The 23,135-nt window shown below is 37.3% G+C and overlaps 1 protein-coding gene across 1 annotated transcript in view; it reads right to left on the bottom strand.

The window, feature by feature from the left end:
* Positions 1–765: 765 nt before the first annotated feature.
* MCCC2 (methylcrotonyl-CoA carboxylase subunit 2) overlaps positions 766–23,135 on the bottom strand; it is a 29,813-nt gene continuing 7,443 nt past the window's right edge. The window contains exons 6-17 of the mRNA XM_088536970.1: positions 22,792–22,904; positions 18,103–18,216; positions 13,694–13,758; positions 12,759–12,858; positions 11,818–11,913; positions 10,548–10,620; positions 10,258–10,334; positions 7,256–7,322; positions 6,860–7,016; positions 5,996–6,110; positions 4,619–4,704; positions 766–962 (exon numbers count right to left, since the gene is read on the bottom strand). Coding sequence (XP_088393096.1) covers positions 845–962; positions 4,619–4,704; positions 5,996–6,110; positions 6,860–7,016; positions 7,256–7,322; positions 10,258–10,334; positions 10,548–10,620; positions 11,818–11,913; positions 12,759–12,858; positions 13,694–13,758; positions 18,103–18,216; positions 22,792–22,904 — 1,181 coding nt within the window. The 3' untranslated portion in view covers positions 766–844. The remainder of the gene's footprint in view (positions 963–4,618; positions 4,705–5,995; positions 6,111–6,859; positions 7,017–7,255; positions 7,323–10,257; positions 10,335–10,547; positions 10,621–11,817; positions 11,914–12,758; positions 12,859–13,693; positions 13,759–18,102; positions 18,217–22,791; positions 22,905–23,135) is intronic.

Consider the following 23,135-nt stretch of genomic DNA (forward strand, 5'->3'; position numbering starts at 1 on the left):
ATTACACTAAATGAACGGGATTCAACAAAGCACTCCAACAGTCCCTGTAACAACGCAGCAGTGGCAGCCAGGGCGTGCTCCGAGTCGAGCACCGATCCGTGCGGGGAGACTGCGGCGTCTTCGTGCACTGGAGTCACGAGGGGGCTCCCACCGCGAGGCGAGCGCGAAACGCGTCGTGTCGGCAGCCACCGCCGGCCTCCCGGGGCGCCCGGCAAGCTGCAGCTCCCGCAGGTGGCCGCAGAAGGAAGGAGCCATCAGGCTCCGAGCCAGACATCAGGCTCCCTGTTGTTTTGTCTTCAGGGACTCGCACGGAAGAGCAATGGTTTTTTGGATGTAAGCCAGAGAGGAGCCAAAATGCTAAAAGCTCCATGAAAATAGGCTGTGCTGAACTGACTGGCTGCCCTTAACTGCACTTGGGTTTTGCAAAAATTAATAGTGACTGCAGGTTGCATTGCACCTACAGGAAACATACAGAATAGAATTAAAAGAAATAAAAGAACTCATTAAGTACCAAATATTCAGCCTATTTAGCACAGTTTTGCTGAAGGGATAATATAAATGTTTTGTGTCAAACTTTTAGCAGTGCCAGAAGTTACAAGTTATTCAACCAAATAGACTCTGTGGTGTTACACAAGCGTTACCAGCGACCGACCTGAAATCAGTGTTAAAACACTATAGTGCAGTGTGAGGATTACTCAGTGAACACATATAATTAGGACACTTCCATATGAAAGGGTACGATATAAATTTTTATTTTTTTCATCAGTTTAAAACACCTCAATGCTGCAGAGAATTTGCTCTCCAGGCCCAGTGAAAATATACACAGGTAATGGTAATATTTGTATTACATCCTGAAAACCCCAAATTCTGTCTTCTTAGTAGGTGCATTCAGCGCTGCGCTGAGACTGAGGCCCAAAACCAGTCTTGTGTCAGCCGGATCAATAATCCCATCATCCCACAATCTAGGGAAAAAATAACAATTATAGAGGGAAATTAATGTATACAGTTTACAGCAGGTAGGTTTTCAAATACACAAAACTCACACCAGATCAACTAAATTCTGTGTCGAGCCCTGGGGTTAATTCCTCATTACATCAACACAATAGTTTGATGTGCATCCTTTCGCTTGTGTGATTTGTCTTCTGGAGCAAGGTATAAATTCTGAATAAAGGACTACATCAAATTGCAGATTTAAAATGAGAATTTTCACAATTATTTTAGTATGAAGTTATTATGAAAAGAGAACTTGGTTATTTTTAATATTGCATTGGAAAACAACTTTTTGTTAAGGAATTACCCTCTTTTATTAAGAATGCTGGAACTTTAGGACTAAGTCACATCATTATTTATGTGATTGAGACTTTCAGTTGTCAAATTAGGATGTTTCATTCAAGCTTAAAAGCAATTTGTGTTTTATCATTAAGGAGTTAAGAGTAAATTTCTATATATTTCCAGTGTAACTATTTCCAGTCATGTATTTATTTCTTCTCCAGTCTGTTTCTAAACTATATAAACTAATGCTTCCCTAGCACAGCCCTGAATGCAATTAAATGACGAAGGAATGTCTGAGCAAATACCAAATTCCCAAGTCCTCCAACTCACAATCACTTGTAAACAGCCTCTTTGATATTATCCCCAAATTAAAGTACTGGTGGCAAATAAATCCTTTAGCTCTATCCTACTCAAAACAAAACCTGTATTAAAGCTCCCAGCAGTCCACAAAATTGTTCATATTGTGTATCTATTACATCCCTGGCACTTATTAATACAGTAATATTTAAACAAGACACTACACATGGTTACAACTCAAGCCTTGTTAAGTCAGCATACATTTTAAGCAGAGTCTGCAAGAACCTAAGTGCAGTATCTGCAGTTAAGACAGCGATTCTCCTCCCTCACCCCAGCTTTCCCTCACGAGACTCGTGTCATGCTCCTCTCTGAACTCACTGCGGAGTTGTCATGGTTTATTCTGTGTCTGTAAACAGCTGCTCTGCTTTAACAAGCATGGTTTAAAACTACAAAAAAGGATCGTGAATAGGAAGCTAACACTGAATTTTATCAAGAGAAAGCGTAACAATTTCTAAATAAAATCTCCAGCTGCCAATAAAATGAAAGCTTGATCAAGACGTTTCACACCGGGGGAGCTGTGGCACACGCTGACTCGGCTGACAGGAGCCTGCTGGGGCAGAACAGCCAAAGGAGCAAATTTAACTTGGCTTTGCTGAGACTTTTCTCAGAGTCAGGACAATAGGTTTGAGTCTCTTGGGCCTCAAGACAGTGGTTATAACTATTCACATCATCTAACATGATAAAACGATGCAACATTTCCTACACTTGGAACATCGTGAAATAAGCATTACCAAAGATTTCATATGTAAGCTTTTCCATGCCTTTTCCTTGTATTTAAAGTTTAATTTTGATAAATTTAGTCAGATTAACCAGGGGCAGGGAGAGGGAAGAACCCTGTGAATAAGGCCAGTCAGCAAAGCAGTTTTGCAAGGTCAGATCAACCACCAACCCTTTGTCTTTTCAGGACTGTAAAAATATTTGACTGCAAGAAGCATCACAAATACAGTGACTTCTATTGTAAAGCACATTTAATTTTTTTGACCATTACAGGCTTGCTACATCTGCCATATCTGCGATGAACTTTGCTATTTATGAAAAGTGCCAGAACTGAATGAAAGACCTCATATTTTGTGAAAGTGTTTAATACATCTGTTAGCAAAGCCTGGGGAGTGCAGAGATAAACGGAATCAAAAAATAATCACCATCTTACTGTGGTAGTTGCCAAGCTGCAATTTTACAGTGACTGCCACCCTAATAAACATCTTTCTAAACATGAAACACATTTTTATGGCAAACTTGTTTTCTGTAACCACAGTTAGTGAACTTTTACTGACATCCATAAAGATCCGACACTGCATAACAGAGAAGCTGCTTTCATAGAGTCACCCCTGGCTTCTGTTTCTCTTTGTTTTTAAAAAAACTACTTTCTCTGCTGGGATGTAACATTAATAATTAAACTATCTATTAAAACACCACTGCTAGAACATGAATCACATCTACACTCATAAAACATTCATAGCAGAGATGCTGTGAGTAAAAGAAATGCTCAGCCCCCCAAAGTTAAATGCTCATGCGATTTGTCATGATGTACACTGACTAAACTCCTCTTGGAAACCTGTAAGCAGATTAATATAGCTCATTAAGAAGGGTGCTCTCTAACGACTCCTGTTAATTAAGAATGCTCAGTACGAAAGGCTCTAATCAGGTAACTGATTGAAGTTCGATTAGAAAATACAACTATGGAGAGCAGCATTGACATCCTGTACATATAACAAATTATAATTTGCAAGCAAAATTACGTATGCAGAGCAAATAGGGAAATTTGCTTTTATTTTATGATCATTAAGGTATCTTGCTCCCCTTTCACTGTTTCTGCACAAAGCTTGACCTAATGAAACCAACTGGAAGGGTCACATCAATCTCCATGGCCATTAGTGGCCTGGAAGGCTGAGTGAGACCTCATCCCTTGGTAAGGAAAGAGCATCAGTGAGTTTCACAATTACCTGTTCTTGAGAGGTAATAAGAAAAGCAGGCCTCATCCCTGCCCACTGTCCTTTCCTCTCACAATACCAAGCTGTTTGCCAAAGTTTGGTGCTGCTCTTTTGAGGGAGGGACATAGAAAGCCAAGCCTGCTACAATTCCATTTCAGTGCTGCACGTTTGGGGGGTCGCCAACTGTTAGCTGGGATGTACTTGGGACCAGAAAGCAAGGCTCCTTTAGAGCAAAGGAAGCAGATTATGTTCTCTCCCTCAGCTACTGAGAGTGCTGGCCAATAAGGACCTGATGATGTTGGCTCAACTGCCCCATCTGGCCACACCATCTTTCTCTCTGCTCTCACCTCTTCAGCCAATTTCTGTCCATGTCTGCATCAGAATTTATTCTATTCCAAACACTTTTTATTTAGATTGTTTCCAGACTTCCAAGACTGCAGATAACCAAATCAAACCTCTTTTTTTTTTTTTTCACTTTAAGTGCAAGACCCACGCCTTTCATCTTTCCTTTCTGAGTTACACTGAAACTTGCATGTTAAAAAGAAGCAAAGATTAAAAACTCCAACCCAAAAGGGACACTGCACTAAATGTGTTTGTCCATTTGGAGAGAACAAATACAACAGGTATTCACTGCACTGCTCAGTGGACTTCGAAAAGTGCCAGAACTGCAGTGCTGAGAATGATACAAAACCTACACAAAATAAAATATATAGAATATATGTTTTTATGTAAATTGTACAGAACATATAGAATATAAAATCCGTTTAAATTCAGCAGACTATTTGGAAGCAGCAGCAAACATCTCCCTGCTGTATCACTGCTCAGGTAACCTGCCTGCTCATTTCTGTGAATGGAGACCTGCAATATCACCCACCAACAATCCAGGGCCAGCACAGACACATCTCTGATTTGAAGTCTGTTTCAATGTGCTCCTGCACTTCAAGCAAAGCCTTTGTCGCAGGCTGCTTTGTCCTGCTGCTCAACACCAAGATCTAAGTTGTGTTAGTGGCATGTCTTGTGCTCACAATCAAGTTTTGGAGAAGTCATCTATAGGATACCTTGCACTGGAATAATAAGGGTTTCCTTCCTCCTCAAATCTCCTAATGATCGGCTCCTTCAAAGCTGCTTCATCTGCCTCGGATAACTGTAATAAAACATGGGAATAAACAAATACAGGTTAAGAAATACTTTTAAGTCTTTCTTCCACAATGAAAGCAGAGCTTTATATAACAGCACCGAATAAGAAAAAACTGCCTAAACCTCTCTCCACAGTTTTCTCCCTTTTTACCTACAATTATTAAACTAGTATATTTGACGGTGGAATTAAAATACCATTTTTCAAAACCAGGGGGAAAGTGGGAATAAAAATATATAGAAAATAAAACATATTTGCTCATTTATCTGCTGATAGTAAGACAAGCTTTTATTAACTGAGTATAAGAATGAATGAGGATTAACATCTGAAAAACAACTGAAGTCACTTTATTCATTAAATACTCTTCTGACCTTCCTTTGGCAAAGCTTTTAATAAATCAAGTCCGTGCCACTCCCCTGTTGGGTTCTTCCAGGAGCTAGAGTGTAATTCAGACAGTTTCCAAGCCTCTAACACGTCATTGACATTAGCTACAATTATTCTTTCTCAAACTAGTTGCTGGGTATCACCCTGCCAAACACAGAGATCTGAGAATATGAGACAGAGATAAGCATGATTCTGTCCACAGAAAGGCTAAGTAAAGTGGAATAAAGAACTGCAGAGATGACATATACATACTGCTTCATTACTCTGGTCGCTACTCATGATAAATTAATCAATTTTAATACATCACATTAAAATTACTTCTTACATGACCAAAGCACCAACACAAATATAAATCATAAAATTTTAAAAACCTAGCAAAAAGCAGCATACAGAGAAACTAGAAAACATTGCTAAACAAAATACCACCAACTTTAAATTAAAATGGAGAAGTAAAAATATTTTCTCAGACTCTACAGGCTTTTGCTGTTATAAGCTTCATAATTCTCACTCACTGAATAATTTGAAGTTCAGCTTTCCATAAAGCTGCCTACTTACAAAGTAATTGGAAAGACACTGTTCTCGCATATTGCTCCTCATACTCCCACGCATGGGGGATCCCTGGCTGCTCATCTTGAGCAGGACTATGAAGCTGGTGCACAAAATACGAATAGATGGACACAGGAAAATATTTCTCTAAGTGAAGACAAAGTATGTCATGAATGATCTTCACATTCAGGAGTAAACAGGAACATTTTGTGACTGCTTCAGTTTTTCAGTGCAATAAGCAACATTAAGAGAATCTTAGCTCTCTGGTGTCTCACTCTGCAACATTTTTTTCCTGGCTGCTAGTGTGAACAACTCCATTGGAAGAGCAAGTAATAATGACAGTATTGCAAATAAAAGCAGAAGGATGTACCTGTTTTCCTTCTCTTGCTTTCTGGTCCTTAGCTATCGTAGCTAGAACAGTTGCAGCTTGTTCCCCTCCCATCACAGATATGCGAGCATTTGGCCACATATAAAGAAATCTTGGACTGATTAAACATTAAAATAAAACCTTGGTTAATTTCCTGGTAGAGAATTTACACTCACTCAGCTAAAAATGCATTTTCATTAATGAGAATTTTGCATTTCACTGACTTTTAATGAATGCAAAATTAATGTACTCTAATGCTTGCAACATTCTGAAAAAACAAAAATCCTACTTTTTACCTCTATAATCAAGTATCTTAAAATTTATTTCCCTCTTTCTGACTCCACTTTATCTTACACATCCCCAAGAATTCTTTTCTTAAAAAAAAAAAACAGGCAAAAACAACTTTAACGGCATCAGTGGTCTTGAAAAAATCAAAAACGCTAACGTGAGTCATATCCGAAGAGTCAAAAAAAAGAAATCCCTAGAGGTTTTGCAAATGTTACTCATAAAACTAAACTTATTAAAGGGGATGAGAGTTTTGTTTTTCATACATGCAGGTAATCGTCACATGAGTACAGAGCCCAGGACTACTTTGCTGCCCACTGATTGCTTAGGACTGTAAGATATTTCTCCCAAGAAATATAATGGGAGAAAAGCTGGACATCTACATGTCAGGAGATCTCCTCTGTCACCTGACTAATTATGAGCCTAGCAATCTCCACAGGTTTCTATTGTTCATATTTACTTATGACAGTATTCACAGAGAATTGCTTGTTTCTCCAATGGGACAACCGGAAAAGTTAAAATAATGGTATTTTAAAGTTGCATGACAGTCTATCTCCTATCATAACTCTAAGCAAAACTTACCTATATGCCCTTCCACACATCCCATAGTTTCCAGCACCATAGGATCCACCAATAATTACTGTTATTTTGGGTACACTGGCACACGCTACAGCAGTTACCATCTTGGCACCATCTTTTGCTATTCCTCCAGCTTCATATTCCCTACCAACCATGAAACCTAGTGCATTACAAGATGGAGAGAGACAAGACTGAGTAACTTAATGTTACTAGTAGAGTACATCCAAAAGAAAACCCAGGGAACAGAACAAACCACAAATAACTGCAAGCAGGCTCTTTCCAGGCAGGCCGGAGATGCAGACAGATGAAGCACTAAGATGTAATTTGTAGTTGAGGCTGTAATACTGAGACAGCACAGCCCACAACGAAGCAAAACTTGGCAACACTGAGCTTACCTACCTGTAATATTTTGCAAAAACACGAGAGGAATATTTCTTTGACAACACAACTGGATAAAATGTGTGCCCTGGGGAAAAAAAAAAAAAAAGAATAAGTTATTAAATATTGTAGCAGTGAAGCTATAACTAACAACACCTGTAGTGATAGCCTGCTTCCCCTGAAGTCTGTGGGAGTATCTGAACCCTAAAAGGCTGGACTACTTCTGCTCCAGCCAAAGTCAGTCTGCAAAACATTCATTCTCTATAAGATGCGAAAAGGGTGCAAGTTCAAAAAGAAATCAAAATTAATACCCTTGAAAGCACAGACAGTTCCACAGGGCAGCATTTGACATAGTATTTTTAAGATGAAGCCAGTGAAACCAGATTGCCAGTCTGAGGAAAAAAAAAATATCCATTTCTTGTATAAAATAAAGTTCTTCACTGAAACTGGGAAATTCCACATACTGCCTTTGCCTTCCACCCCTCCAATTGTTGCAACATTTCCCCTTTTCTCAGAACAGACATGTAGTACTACCCCTCTTAGCCTTCTTTCTCCTCCACATTTTCTAGAAAAAGACAATTTTTCTGGCAAAAGACAATAAATTCCAAGCTTCTGTTTCAGCTAAGTTTTAAGCTGCAACTTGGTAACTGTTTCTTCTGACCCTGGGGTTAATTAAAAGCAATGGCACATCATGCTTGTGTGTTGGGAAAGCCACCAACAGCAGCCTATGGATGCTGGTGTTTGGCATGGTAGGAAAACAGGCCAGGCTGAGAACTGAGACAAAACCTCAGAAGGAAAGTCGCCCTAAGAATATGCTCCAGAAACTGTGTTTTGCAGCATTTCTGCTTTTGTTGGTTTTCCTTTTGAACTTCTGCACTTAAATAAACCAAGTAATTTTCTGCAATACTACCCGCAGTGACTCAGCCCCTGCGTAGCTGCCCATTGCTGTCTCATCCTAGCTAGTTCCTCCACATTTTTGATCATAAGAATGTTTTCAGCATTTCAAGATTCAAACATTTCTGTTGAACAGCTGAAGGTTTAGGATGCAAACAAGGCATCCCATGAACCTACTGAACTGAATAAAAACTGGCCACAAATCTGGGGACAAAGAATTCATTAGCCAGTTGCACATGGCTAAAAATAGTGACGCTGTGCAAAAATCCAGATTATCTACTAAACCAGCAAAGAAGTGAGATGGGGTTACACGGTCATTACCAATGATATTTAGATTCTATATTCTCTTCACTGTACTGTATATTCTCTTTAATGTATTCTGTTGCATCTCATTATGCAGGAAAAAAAATATACATATTTCCTATACTGAAAAAGTAACATGAAAATGCAAAAAAATCAAGTTAAATATCCTCAACTAAATGATGTAGTTTTGCAATGCCGAATCTGTTCTCTAGTAATAGCAAAATAAACCTGAAGGGATAGATGCTGGGATCAAGCTGCTACTTAAAATTCTGCCGTTTATATAAGTAAAACTTATGCACCTTATTTTGCCATTTGATAAATATAAAATATTTTCACTCAGTCTCTCACATTATTTATATATTACTGGTAAAAAATAAAAGATACAGTATGCAGCACAGCAACTGCAAAAACTCTAACTTCTTCACAATACCAAAACTTAGGGAAAGCAAACAATAAAAAGATAATGCAGAATCTTCAGCCAGCTTTTTCAAAAAAAAAAAAAAAAACACTTAAAAAGGACAGTGATCATCATGAGAAAAAGACAAGCACAGTATTTCCACCATTACAAAAAAAAAAAAAAAGAGAGAGAGAGACATTGTTAGATAATGACTCTTAAAGAAATGAAATTCTAGGCAAAGTTGTCTCCACTTACTTAACAGGTGATAATTGTTATCTCCTCTTATAGTATCAGTACAGCAAAAGATAGATTTTCAGTGGTGGGATTAAAAAAAATAATAAAAATAAAAAAATAAAGGTTGCAATACTAACTAGCCATCAGAGAAACCCTGCAAATATAAAAAGGGTAATGGGTTATCTTCAGTTTGGAAAGAACTGTATTAAGAAAATGCTCTCAGAAAACTGTGTCCCTTACTGCAGTGCTCAAAGTTCAAAATATTTGTCAGTATATGAAACTCAATGGTGTGCATTATTTTAATAAACTATAAATCCAGTAAAAATGGCTTCCATTCTCCATACCTCTCCTAATAGACAATTTTTTAAATATAAATTTTCAATATTGATTTCCCTATTAGTTTCAAGATCTGACCAAAAGGAAACCAACGTATATCATTGCTATTAAAGAAAAAAATAAATCAATTGGCAATACTATATTAAAAAAAAAATACAAACATGTATCTAAACAATACAGGACGAAGTAAGCAACCACTGTGCTGTACCCAGAAAACTATAAAGCATTCCTTCTGAGCTTAAACTGCAGAATACAGCTAGTAGCAATGCATTTACAGTATTCCAACAAAAAAGGGCCTTTCATTTACAAAACAGGTGTTTTAGTTTACAGATTGTAGGAGAATGAGGATAAAATATATGTATATTTTATTCAGTAGTCTAATCCTGGAACTGCCAAGGCAAAGTGAAAATTAAAATCTGTGGTAAACCAGTGAACTGATTATTATAATCCAAGCTGGAAGTTTTCCAGTTACTGGAAAAACAATGATGTGATGTACTGCAGAAGTTAAAAATCCGAACTAATAGGTTTCCTTTTTTTTAAGCAATCAGCATGGACTTCGTTTTAATAGCTGTAATTTTCAGGATATAATATTTCAACTGTGTTGTCATTCAACTATTTTTTTTGCAAGTAGGTTTTCCTGTTGACCTATATACATCAGAAACATTCACAGAACTGTTTTTAAAATACTCAATTGTTTTTACAGTTTAGCAAGCTATTTCTTAGTCACTTGAGGACTCCACAGCTGGTCCACATTGATGTTTTAAAGCAGTTCCTCATTTTAAATGCTACTTCAAGAGCAAATGCTCTGCAAAAATATTCATTCCTGGACCACAAAGCAACTGATAATCTATTTAAGTACCTTTTTTGCTGACTCTGAGAAGAGAACTCCATTGTTTCCAATAATTCCCACTGGATAACCAAATATTCTTGCGAATCCTGAAGGAGAAAGGTAAAAGTATAATTTTTCAGGTATATTTATTTTACCACAACACATAGATAATGCTTTCCCTTGATAACAGTAACTGGTCTTCTTTTGAAGAAAAAAATTAATTATTAAGATTGCCGATGAGTGGACTAAACAAAATCAATCAAGCTGCGACAAATTCACCATGCATATATGCACTATTATTTTAATATATTTTTAAATACCTGTGATTAAAGTATCCCCATATAAGGCTTTGAATTCATCAAATTTACTTCCATCCACAATTCTCGCAATGACCTTCAGGAAAAAAAAACACACACAACATACAAAAACAGAAAAAAATCAAATGAGACCCTAATCTTTTATAGTTTCTAATTATGTCAATACAATGCTAATATAATAATGCTAATATCCAACTTAAAACAACCACTTCATATTTAGGGCAATCAGTCCCCTACAGAAATAGTCCAGATGGCTGTCAAAGCCCATTCACTTTAAAAAGTGTCATTAATTTACCTGCTAATGAGAAAAAAGGGAATTTTAAGACATAGAATATTGTAAATAAATAGCTGAAGTTGTAAACAATGAAATTTCTTCTGATTAGTTCAATCTCAACAAAAAATGGTATGTCTGGGTGTATCAACCACTAATCAATAGCCTCAAATTTATACGGACAACATATACTGAGCCATGAGTCACTTTCTTTGAGATAAACATATTTTCAGCTTTGCTTAAGGTTTTGACATGCCAAAAAAAAATGGACATCTGTTCTGAGGTTTTTCTGAGACACAGAGAAGAATTTTCAATAAATATACTGATGATATTTCAGAGAGCATAAATCCAAGCAATGAAAACTTTCCAGGTGAATCCTGGCAACTTCTAATAAAGCATCTCAGGGATGCCATACTCCAAGACACTTTCTAAAATAACCATGTAGCTGGTAGTGAAAAAAAAAAAATCTTTTGAGTATGATCTACGCAGAGTACTGGAGAGGATATGGTCTCTGAAGGTATTGAAGCACATAATCACTACAAGGTCTATAGCAGAGCACAGCAGTCTCCTCATGGGGTTTGGGAAAGCACTGAATTGTTTAGTATATTCATACCTCTATAAATCTTTAAACATTTTGACTTGATAAAATTAGAGGAAAAAGAAAACTATGGTGTCACTTATCATTCAAATAACTGAGTCTACAGAAGGCCTGGCCAATACAAAAGCTCACGGTTTCCTGGCAACTTGCTTGGACTGTTATCAAAACCTTTTATTTCTTATCCTTCTTAGAAGTACAACCAAAAAGCAATACATTTTAAACATTTCATGGCAATGGATCTGTTAGACAATATCATCCAGACTATATTAAAAGATTTTACATTTAAATATTCATTATAGCCCCAGAATGAGATTCCTGCCCATGATGACATAAACTGTGATCTCCAGCAAGAAAACTGAGCATTTATCTGTATGTGCACGTGTATCTCATGTTTGCACTCATACCTCTTTGACATCGAAGTTTCTTTTTAGTTGGTCACCAACTATTCCATATATTTCATCAGCAGGAAATAAAGGCTCTTCTGAGGGTTCTATGGTCACCTGTGTGCAGAAATCGCAATGTATGCAATAAAGGAATTATTAATCTACATAATGATTAAATAAGCAACAGATTCAAATTAACTTGCCAACTACAACTCATCAGCAACACAACACCACTTCTTTCTGGTCTGCTGTTCTCATTCTGCATAAAGATCAAATTTAAATCAAAGGACACTAACATGCTCTAACATACTGTTCCTCAGCTGCGTTCCACTTCTGCATTTACCTCCACCTGCACTTTGGCAACTTTTACCCTGTTAAAAAAATTAAGCATATACCCCATTTGCTGATTTTCACCCTATCCTTATTAGTCAGTGATCTGAAAAGTCAATCAGGATTTTTACCATGCCACTAAGTGCAACATCTTGCTTTCCTTTAGCTGCTGAGCTTTATTCCTCAATTTGCCCTTTCTTATCTCCCCTGAGAGAGAGCTGAGGCAATTCTTCCACTGTACACTTACTATTCATCCTGTTTTCTAATAGAAAATTTGAGATCAGCAGAATACTTTCGAAACCTGAGCTACCAAAATTAAGTCAGTGGGAAAAACCACTTGGGCTTAGAAGTAAATTAAAGACCTTGCAAGACTTGGTTCATTCTGAAATGTGGTTCTGAAGTATGGTTCTGATCATACTGCTTGCTCTACTCTCTCACATAGTCCCATTGAATGTGAATGTGTTCGGCATAATTACAGTAGAAATATGAAAGTTGAATCTTTGGATTCATTTCTAAAGTATTTAAAATCAGAGACCAAAAAAAAAAAAAAAAGGCATTGCATAAATCAGGATAAAGAGATCATTCTTCATTTAAAAATACAGTGTGTTCAGAAAAACATTCCAAGCACTTACATCTACTTTCTTTTGTCGATTTAAACTTCTTATAGCTTTCCTAGCTAGGTGAAGTGCATGACTGTCATCCAAAGCATAATGATCTGTTACACCAGATTTTCTGTACACAAATAATAAGATTAATATAATGATTTAAAAACAATATATGAAAATGTAAATCAAGAGTTTTTAAACACTTAAAATATTTTATTTAGAAAGGATGCCATAAGGCAGCTATGTTATTATAAAATTATTTTAAGAACAACAACACATCTGACTGTTTCATTTAAACAGTTCACTCGGGTTAGCAGAAATAAGACAAAACAGGAACTCTAGCAAGTCAAAAATCAAAATGACAATATAAATGATGCCAAGCATTGTTCAAACAGAAATTAAATTTATTTTAAAGTTATAAAGAAAAACAGGGCTACCACAATATGATGAGCTGCCCTGAAAAATAGTTCTTTAGTCACTTCAGCAAATTAAAGAAAAAAAAAGATACATGCTTTCTACAGTAATATGTAACTTTGTTTAATATTACTTTAATTGTTAAACCAAAAAGCATGTAGAGGTCTTTATTTGATATGAAATATTCTCTCAGAAAATCATAGACTCTTCAGTTTTGCTTGTAGTTAAGAAAAATTGCTTGACAGTAACAAAAATACAACCTTCAAAAATGTTTCTAAAAATATATTATTCCAATAGCAATCAGCATTAAACAGCATAGAAATGTGCTCGGTTTTGCACATGCTAATACACAACAATATGTAGACACTTAAGTATTTTTTAAAAATGAATGAAAAATAAGATCCTAATTCGGATAGGAAACTAACACCACACTAATGACAAAATGATTCACCATTACCAAATTCTGATACAAAAAAAATCTTTCTTTTAAGTCTAACTAAAATCTAAGTAGTGGAAAAATTTTGGTCTGATGGAAAAATATTATGAACCTGCAGTGAAGATCAGCCCCTCCAAGATCCTCTGCTGATACCTCCTCACCCGTTGCTGCTTTAACCTACAACACAGGCAGACAGACAAGGGTTAGAATTGGCACTTGTCTTGCATTAATACTTATACAGGCTTAGTAATAGTAACAGAAAACTATTGATAGGTAGTTTTTATTCTGGAGTATTCTCTATTTACTGCTATGTTTGTGTGTATGTGTAATGTGTCTATATTACCTATACCTTTGTATTTATAAACATGCATCTTTACAAAAAATGGGTTTAATCAGTTAATTGATGACTGTAATAAACTATATATTCCTTTTTCTCTAAAAAAGACAATTCATTCCTGATACTCCACTGCATTATTTCAAATAAAAAAATCTCAATATAATCAATAATATCTCAATATATTATCTCAATATAAGCATGTCCCTGCTTGAGCAGGGGGGTTAGACTAGATGATTTCTGGAGGTCCCTTCCAACTTCAACCGTTTTGTGACTCTGTGATAAACTTATTCTTCGAAGTCTGCTCTACTTTCTCTTCGCAAGTTCTTCTTTCGCAAATTTTAACTTTCTTATTTTAGCCATGAAATAATCTGTATCAGTCTGAACTTCCCAAGTTTTGCATTACACCCACAATAATTTAATAAGAAGCATTTTATAAATAGAGTGCATTAATGACATAATGCTCATAATCTGCCAAATCTTAAATCTGAGAAGATAATTTAAGTGATGGAATTTCTTCTTAAAATAAACCAGTATCATTTACTGTATGGTAAACATTTTTGAAGCGTTTTTGAGCCATTGCTTCTTGTCCTGTCACGAGGTACCCCTGAGAAGAGTTCAGCTCTGTCATCTTTACTCTCACCAGACACTTACAGATACTGATCCCCCCTGGGCTTTCTCTTTCACAGGAGAAACAGTTTCAATTGCCTTAGCCTTTCTTCATGTTTCAGATGCTCCCGTCTCTCAATGATCTTTGTGGGTGATGGACTGAACTCACTCTAGCAGGTCCTCCCAGAGGTCACCTCCCTCAGGCTGCTCGTATCACTGCTCCTAATGCAACTCAGGAGCTAGCTGGCCATTACCACAAGGACACACTGCTGGCTCGTGCTCAAGTTGTCTTTTTCAACGTCTTTTCTGCAAAGCTGCTTCCCAACTAGACACCCCGGCCTGCACTGGTGCCTGGGGTCTGCAAGCAGGGGTCTGCATTTTCCCTGGCTGAACTTCACGAGATGCCTGTGTGCCCACTGCTCCAGCCTGCTGAGGTCCCTCTGAACTGCAGCACAGCTATTTGGTGTAGCAGCCACTCCTCCAAAATTTGTAATGTCCCTAAGCTTGCTGAGGGGCCACTCTGTCCCATCGTCCAGGTCATTAATGAAGATGCTGAACAGCAATGGCCCAGCATCAGCCCCTGGGAGATACCACTTGTGACTGGCCCCCAGCTGCACTGCATGCTGCTGATCACACCCCTCGAGAACAACAGCTCGGCCAGTTTTTAGTCCATCTCACTACCTTGCCCAGGCATCATAAATTTGTAGAGCAACAGTACAGGACAGAATGATAAAAGAGAGAAGAGAGAGGCCTACCGGCCAGCAGAGCATCCAGAGCTGCCCAGCAGCATTACCAGGAGTGAGGATGTCAGAGGAACGTCCTTGCGATGTTACTACTAGGCAGCAACAATCCTCCTGTTACTACTTCTAATGGTGAAATTTATCTGCTCATAAAGTCTTTCTGAAAGGAGCCCTGAGGAAACTTGCACTTTAGACTTTGGGATGCATGTGCATTACACTTTTTAGTAGACACACATCTCAAGACTGATTCATTCTAGCATCAGTTGTTCTGTTTATTTCCTTAGGATGTTTTGTTTTAGGCGGGCGAACAGTCCCAGACCAATTTTCTTTGGCAAGAAGGTTTTGGGGAATAGGGTGTACAATGACAGCTACAGTATCTGCTACAACACGGAAGAGACATTTCCACGGGAGTTCAAACTAATTTTGATGTTTACAGAAAAGCAAAAAAATGTTTTCAGTGAGAATATGAGAATCTCTGCCAAACAGAATGCTGACAGGTGGAGAGATATTAAAGTTTGATCTATACGCACAAAGATAAAATGATTGCCTCTGCAGGTTGCTAAGGAACAAATGAAATTGGAGGATACTTTTGAAACTCAGGAATCTTCTCCTGAAAGTGGTGAAAAGCTTTTTTCATTTCTGACACTGCAACATCCTTACCGCCACTGACTTGCCTAGCCAAGTCTTCTCCTTGAGACTTAAATCAGGCTACCTTTTTTCAGCTGCCTATCCTGGCAAGAGTCCTCTGCACAACTTCTACATATCAAGTGATACACAGACACAACTTGCAATGTTAGCAGATTATATCCTCTTAGAAAGCACCAGCTTGCTGGGTAGCAGTGGATATTAGCAGTCCCATTTGTAACTGCTCTCTCAGTTGCATTGCACCAGCAGTCTCACCAGTAAAAACACCATCACCATCAGGACAGATGAGTTTACTTTGGTCTTTTAGATTTCCTAGCTCAGCTTCTGCAACAAATTGAAGTTGAACAAGGCCCAGAGTCGTTACTGTCATGACATATGCCCTGCATTTAAGCTACTGACCTGTGCTGGACCTAGAAAGGCTTTGTGTTGAGACAGCGTGGGTACTCCTGCACCCATGGCAGGTATTCACAACAAGATAACAAAACCATTAATACTCAAATGTAAAAGTCTATTTCTTTCATCCTACTTATCTTCCTGCCTCAATAGAAAGATATACAAATGTTATCAACTAATGAGACTATTCTTAACTAATATTTTCATTCATATATATGTCACTTTTCACAAAGAATTTTCTAATATTCTTCTAAATTACAGTGATAAATCTACAGAAAAATACTTAGTTTTAAAGTAAGATTTGTACTTGTTTGCCTACAAACAATGAGCTGAACAAGACTAATATAATCCAAAGAGGAACAGAGACTTAGGTAAGACATTTAAAACAGCCAGTGCCAGAGAACTTCTAACAGGAATTAACATCAAATGGCCAAGTTTTATCAAAAAGCAGTTGGTATCAGTCTTCTCTGCTGATTACTTTGGTCGGTTTGTCAGCTTGGAAGGCCTGCACTGAAACATCAAAAGACCTCAAGCTAAATGCATTATTCAATGGCGAGGTAAGCTTGTGCTCACGGGTAGCCCACCACCACGTCTTCCTTATGTCAAGTACATTTTGAATTTACTTAAGAAGTTCTGGAACTGCAATTACGATTTATCAGCCATTAAAAAAAAAAATGAATGATTTTTTTCTTAACTGCACAAGAACTAAAACTTATCCATGTATACATCTTTGGGGAAAAAAGTTAATAAAAAAGCCACTTTTAGCATCAAGACAACAGGGAAGAACAAACCTGAGGAAAAGGAAAATAGGCAACTGCAAAAATTGACTTGAATGTAGAAATGAAAACCACGTTATGCAAGTAAACACAGAATGATATCATGGGATAAAAATTTCATGATTTCAAGGAAATTAACACAGTCATAACTTAAAAATTGGTCAAAAAATCAGCAGCTGTTTTCCTATAGGATGTGGAACAGTGACCTGCAACATTTCCTCAGTGCCTTAAGCGGTGGAAAGAAGTAAACTTCTCCAGCAGACTCCTCTTCCTCCGGCACTACAAGGACTAAGAGCAATACCCTCACCAATAGTGTGGCTACGGAATAATTTCTCCATTTATGCCTATTAAAGTACTGCAAATACATTGAGACATTTAGCTTGTACTTGGCTTTGGCAAAGAAAGCAGCCAAATTGTTCCTAAACACTCTACCAAAAGAGAACCAAAGTGCTGCCTTAGACTAGTTTGTTCAATGACACAACTTTTCAAAGTTTATCATTTATTCAAAATTTATCTAATCAGGCTTCATCTAGACTAGAAATGTTCCACGGACTGATCTCTTTCCTGTCATTGTAGCACTGACATAATGTTTATTGTTGGAACTTTTTTTTTTTTTTTTCCTCTGATAAAGTTCAGGTTAAGTACAATTTCTAAGTGGTCTTTGAGTAACCTTTGCTTGGTCAGTAAAATTATTGTTTTGGTATAAAACTGAGTCTATGCTGGACCATAAAGTAGTATAGTTTGGTTTCTCTAAGTCCAATCAGATCCCGTTTTTGGCAGAGCTAAACTACTGCAGTATATTTGCACAGTCACAAACTTCACTATGTCTTCCACTAGAAAGCAGGCTTTAATTCATGGAAATCCTTAAGGTCAATTTCCCTTATGAGTATTTTCCTAAGAACATAAGGAAAATACAACACACTCCATTAGCATATCTTCCTTGCCTGTAAACATTCAGACATATTTTAAAAGGCAAAATAACCCACAGAATTTTCAAAATTGCTCACAAAAGAGGCAAGCTTACCAGTGGTGGTCCTCCCAAGAATATTGTTCCCTGTTTGCCAACAATAATACTTTCATCTGCCATTGCAGGTACGTATGCTCCTCCTGCCGTGCAGGATCCCATTACTACTGCTATCTGTAGGGAACACAGTAATACGAGTTAACAAGTTGCCCAACCTTTTAAAGATTCAAATACACTGAGCAACTGTTATATATTGTAGTGATTTTAACACCGTTTCTGGAAGAGCACTACAGGCAAAACAGATGTTATTTGTGCTTTTTCCTTAATAAATAAATAAATAAATCTCTATTTTTCAAAGGTCTTCAACTTGTGATTTTCAGACCATCCTTCAACCTGTGATTTTCAGAGTTTGTATAAGACGCAACATGAGCTACATGCATGAAGTACTTAGAGATCTACATTCTTCCAGGAAATTCATATTACAGTGAACTGTAAGAGGCTGCTCTAGGTATTTATGCTTTGAGAACTTCTCGACCTATTTCTGCAAAGAAGAGTTGTTAGATGTTGTCAACCAGCACAATTTCACCAGCGTCAAGAGTCTTTGGAGGCAATTCCTCAAATTGAGAGGCAATGTAACTTCAGTTCTCAATGGAGCAATTAATAACGACCAAATTAGCAGTACCTTTAACACACAGCTCTTTATAGCAAGAATAACACCTGCCTCATTCTCATGTCTAATTGAAAGATAAACATCTGACCAGTAACCATTTTAACTTGGGTGGCACTTATACAAAACTGGCTTGATCCCAGACAGGATGAATACAGCAGCAGGATATGGTCATGGAGGCAAAATACTCTCTTAACTTCTCCTTCAGGAGAACTCTTCCAAGAAAATAAGGATCCTTTCACAGCAGTTTGTAGAGGAGCAGAGATAGAATATTCATATGGAAAAGGCAGACAACAGAAAATAATTGTCGTTTATTGCTTTCTTTTACCACTAAAAATAAAATCTAAAACACAAAATAATGCTACTCTGTGAAAAAATTATTCAGAGATTTTTTTTAAAGTGACATCAAGTAGCCTTCAGTTGTAACTGCTAAAATTTGCTGCTAAATGAAGGTGGCATGTAGTAATACTAAATAGAGGCACAGAATAAAGTCCAAATGACATTACCTGTATCTGAAGCAGGAACAGATGACATTTATTAAACTACCATCATCAAATCAAACATAGCTTTCTTAGCAACCAACTTGCAGCATCTAAAATTATACTCAGAATTACACACTTCTTACATATTAATCTGTAATACATCTCTGTGCATGTAATAGATATCACTGGGCAAGTAAAAGCACAATGAAAGCCTCTAAAAATAAGGTAAGTTGAGGAGAAAGTTTTTTTTTTCTCTCCAGGATTTTTGGAGATGCTTCTTTTTCTCCTCTAATAGCCCACTTATGCTGATAAAAAATGTGTTCCTATTTAAACTTTAATTCAGATGTTACCCTTTCCAATATATACATTACATAACCAAATGCAGAGGTCAAAAAGCATGGCCTCCAATATTCATACTAACATGCTCCTTACTAACTTCATTCTGAGTGAACTATACTGCATAGATAACTAAAAGGGTAATAAAAATCAACAGCTCTGAATGCACAGACACCGTATTTTATATAGAGCACTCAACTACCCATTGTATCCATGCAACACCTGAGTGTGAGAGCTTGGAAAGTGGTTAATGGGAAGCTAATCATGGCTTTCTGATTCACAGTCATACAGGCATCACTGCAATTTAAAGCTGTAGTAGGAGTATAATAAATTAGTCACAGGCAGAAGCAGATGAAGAAATTAAAGCACAGGCAACTGACAAAAACTTTAAGGTCAGAATTGAAAAGGGCTGGTGAGCTGATGAAACAGGCTGCAACGACTAACAGCAGGTATAAAACAACAGCATCCAAATTCACATGTCCGAAGAATGAACCTAAATGGAAGTCAGGAAGAGCATAACTCCATTTCCTGACAAGACATCTGCTCAGAGAGGGAAGATCATTCTACCCACCGTAATGTGTGGTGATAAAACAATTAGCAGATTTACAAATATTAATAGCACATTCTGAAATGAAAAAAAAAAACAAAATATTCCTCAAACAAAATAAACAGACATCTGCAACATTTCTTTAAATAAGTACTTTCATAGAAGCTTTTCCCCCTTTTTATATAAATAGTTGTATTATTACCATATTATTAACATTATAAAAATTAAATATGTCAAGATAGGAAAGTTAAACTTTTGCCAGTTCATACCCAAAGAGAATTATAACTATGTGTTGTTAAAAGGCAAATCCTTCCTAAACGTAACTTGCTCTTTGGCTGTGTAAAATTACAATGCTACTCTGCTGTGACACCCGGTGGCAATCAAAACAAAATAAATTCAACTTTTTGAAGAACTGTCCAAATATATGCGTTTTTTCAAAATATTCAGAAAGATACCAACAAAACTCTTTTGACTGACTTTCTAAGCATCCTGTGTAAACTCAATTATTTCAGTCCTGTCATTTTATTTACATTTTCATCTTTGACACCACATTTAAACATCATGATTTCTGCACCAGACGATGATTGAAGTCCTTAGTGAAAAACAGTTTGTTCAAAGTGCTCCTGAAGTTCATTCAGCACCAACAGGCGTGTGACTATCTTCTTTGACAATACACTTGCTTGCTGTTCCACAAAAATGCTAGGACCAACCTTATTTATAAGCACAAATCTACAAGATAGACTGACACCAGGGGAAGAGCAGCTTGTGAATTAGCCAAGCAGATAAGCTGCTTACAGGACAAAAGTATCATTCACCCTGCACATTTTTGTTCCAAATACAGAGTACTTTGCATCACAATACCTGGCTAGTCACCCCCATTGCTCCACTATTGTTGCTTAAAAGAAAAGAACTGCGGAAGCTCTGTACAGATGAGCTGAACTAATTGAGTGTGGGGTGGGAGTCTTCTGCTTTAGATTTGTCTGGAGACAGGGGATTTCAGGAGTCTCCACAAAAGGAAAAATAACTAAAGACCAAAAAGTGCCGAAGAGGTATCACAAATAAAGTTGCCTCAGAAACCGTACTGAAGCAAAGTTGCTAAGCAGGGCTCAGATGGAAGACTCTCCCCTCGACCAGTGCTTCTTCTCCACATTGCAAGGCTGTTTTCCATTCTGTTTTTTCCCCCAGGACAGAGAATTCAATCAAACATAACTACTCAGAGAATCCAAATGAAAATGGTTCCTGCCAAGTTGTCCCTCTAAATTACAGGTATGGTTAAGAAGAAAAAAATAAAATAAAAGCTGATTTCCAATTCACATCCATGATATAAGTGGAATATGCCAAAAGAACACAGTGGTGAAATATTTCCATAAGGTTAATTGGATGAAATATATCAGCTAAACCGTTGCTCGAGGTTCCAAAAGCTATTCTGGGCCTAATACTTCCATCACCTTCTTTTATCCAACACATACAAATGTGCACCCAGCTTACAACTTGTGACCAACCAACAACCATCAAAGAAGGCTTGGAGGAGACGGACGAAGTGTGCAATGCCCATGAAGCTGAGGAATCAGGTAGGATGCAACCCATTAATGACATCTGTTGTGCAGAGAACTGACTTAATCTCTACACACTGGGCACCAGAGGATGACCTTTGTGTTAGATAAGTAGAGGTACCTTATGAGTGGATCAGTTGGTGCAAACGTTTCTTCCCAAATTGATCAAATGAATTCAAGTGCCACCCTGAGATTAGCCAGACCAGCATGACAGAAACCTATACATGGCTCAGCCCAACATCAGGTGTAAAGCCTGAACAACTAACAAAGGAATTTTGAAGACAGCAATGTCCGCGGGCTGGCTTCAACTCACATACTCCTTCCCAGTGACTGGGGATTCCCAGCACCAGAACAGTGAGCATATTAGTGAGACCAGCAAGGGCAAAAAAAAAAAATGTATCAATTAAAACACGAGCTCATTGCTCAGCAGTAGACAAAAAGCAAAGTAAGTGTTAGAAACTACTGGGAAAGGAGAAGAAAAGAGAACAGCGAGGAACCTCCAAACAGTCCAGCACCCTTCATGAGCTCAACCACCAGAGCACCTCCTGTTGGTGGCCAACACAGCAGCTGCCTCAAAAAACTGTCCCCAGACTCCTGAAAATATTCACAGCACAGAAGCACTGCTAAATCCAGGACCTGTGACTAACAGTAATTCTGCGCATCATTAACACATTGTAAGATGACCTCGTTGTCAAGGTAGTTTTATCAAACAGTACAGCAGTGTATACAATGGATATATAAATACATATATACACTCCTTTAGCAAGAAGGGCACCTCATTACTAGCCATCATCAGAGGGGTCTTCGCCTTTACGGCACTGATGAAGAATAATCAGCTGTTCCAAGCCATTTCCTAATGCTTCATAACGAAGTTTTATGCATCATGCTGTCTATTCCTCTTTTCTCTCACTTCAAGATAGGAACAGGTAGGTCATAGTATTAATATTAAGGCCAGAAAGGAAGACAGCTTCTTCAAAATTATAAGGACATTTTGCGAACATTCATTGTGTTTACAGTGCCACCAATCCCCAGACTGGACTATTAGGTCAACACAACTTCTTGCTGCCAAAAATATAAAACACAGGTATGAGGCTTGAAACCAGACAAAAGCAGTAGGTATAAAACCTCATTAGTACACTTCATACTGAAATAAAAGCAAATTACCTGTGGAATTCCTTGCGAGGACATGACTGCTTGGTTATAAAAAATACGACCAAAATGATCTCGATCTGGAAATACTTCTGCTTGCCGAGGTAAATTGGCTCCTCCAGAATCAACTAAATTGAATGAAAATACATTAACATACATATATATTATTCAGAGATTTAGGTTTTTTAGTAAAATATATGCATTTTTTAAAAATCTCCTACATTTGCCATCACAGTGTCTTGCCATGAATCTAGGTATGCTAAGACATTCTGCTCTAAAAAATAAAACAAATAACCCCAGACAGGCAACTAATATCCACCCCAGATGTTTTAATGGAAAATAAACGCAGATGCATTTAG

Source organism: Tinamus guttatus, unplaced genomic scaffold (assembly GCF_059628265.1).
Source record: "Tinamus guttatus ecotype Peru unplaced genomic scaffold, ASM5962826v1 Tinamus_guttatus_pri_ptg000711l, whole genome shotgun sequence".
NCBI lineage: Eukaryota > Metazoa > Chordata > Aves > Tinamiformes > Tinamidae > Tinamus > Tinamus guttatus.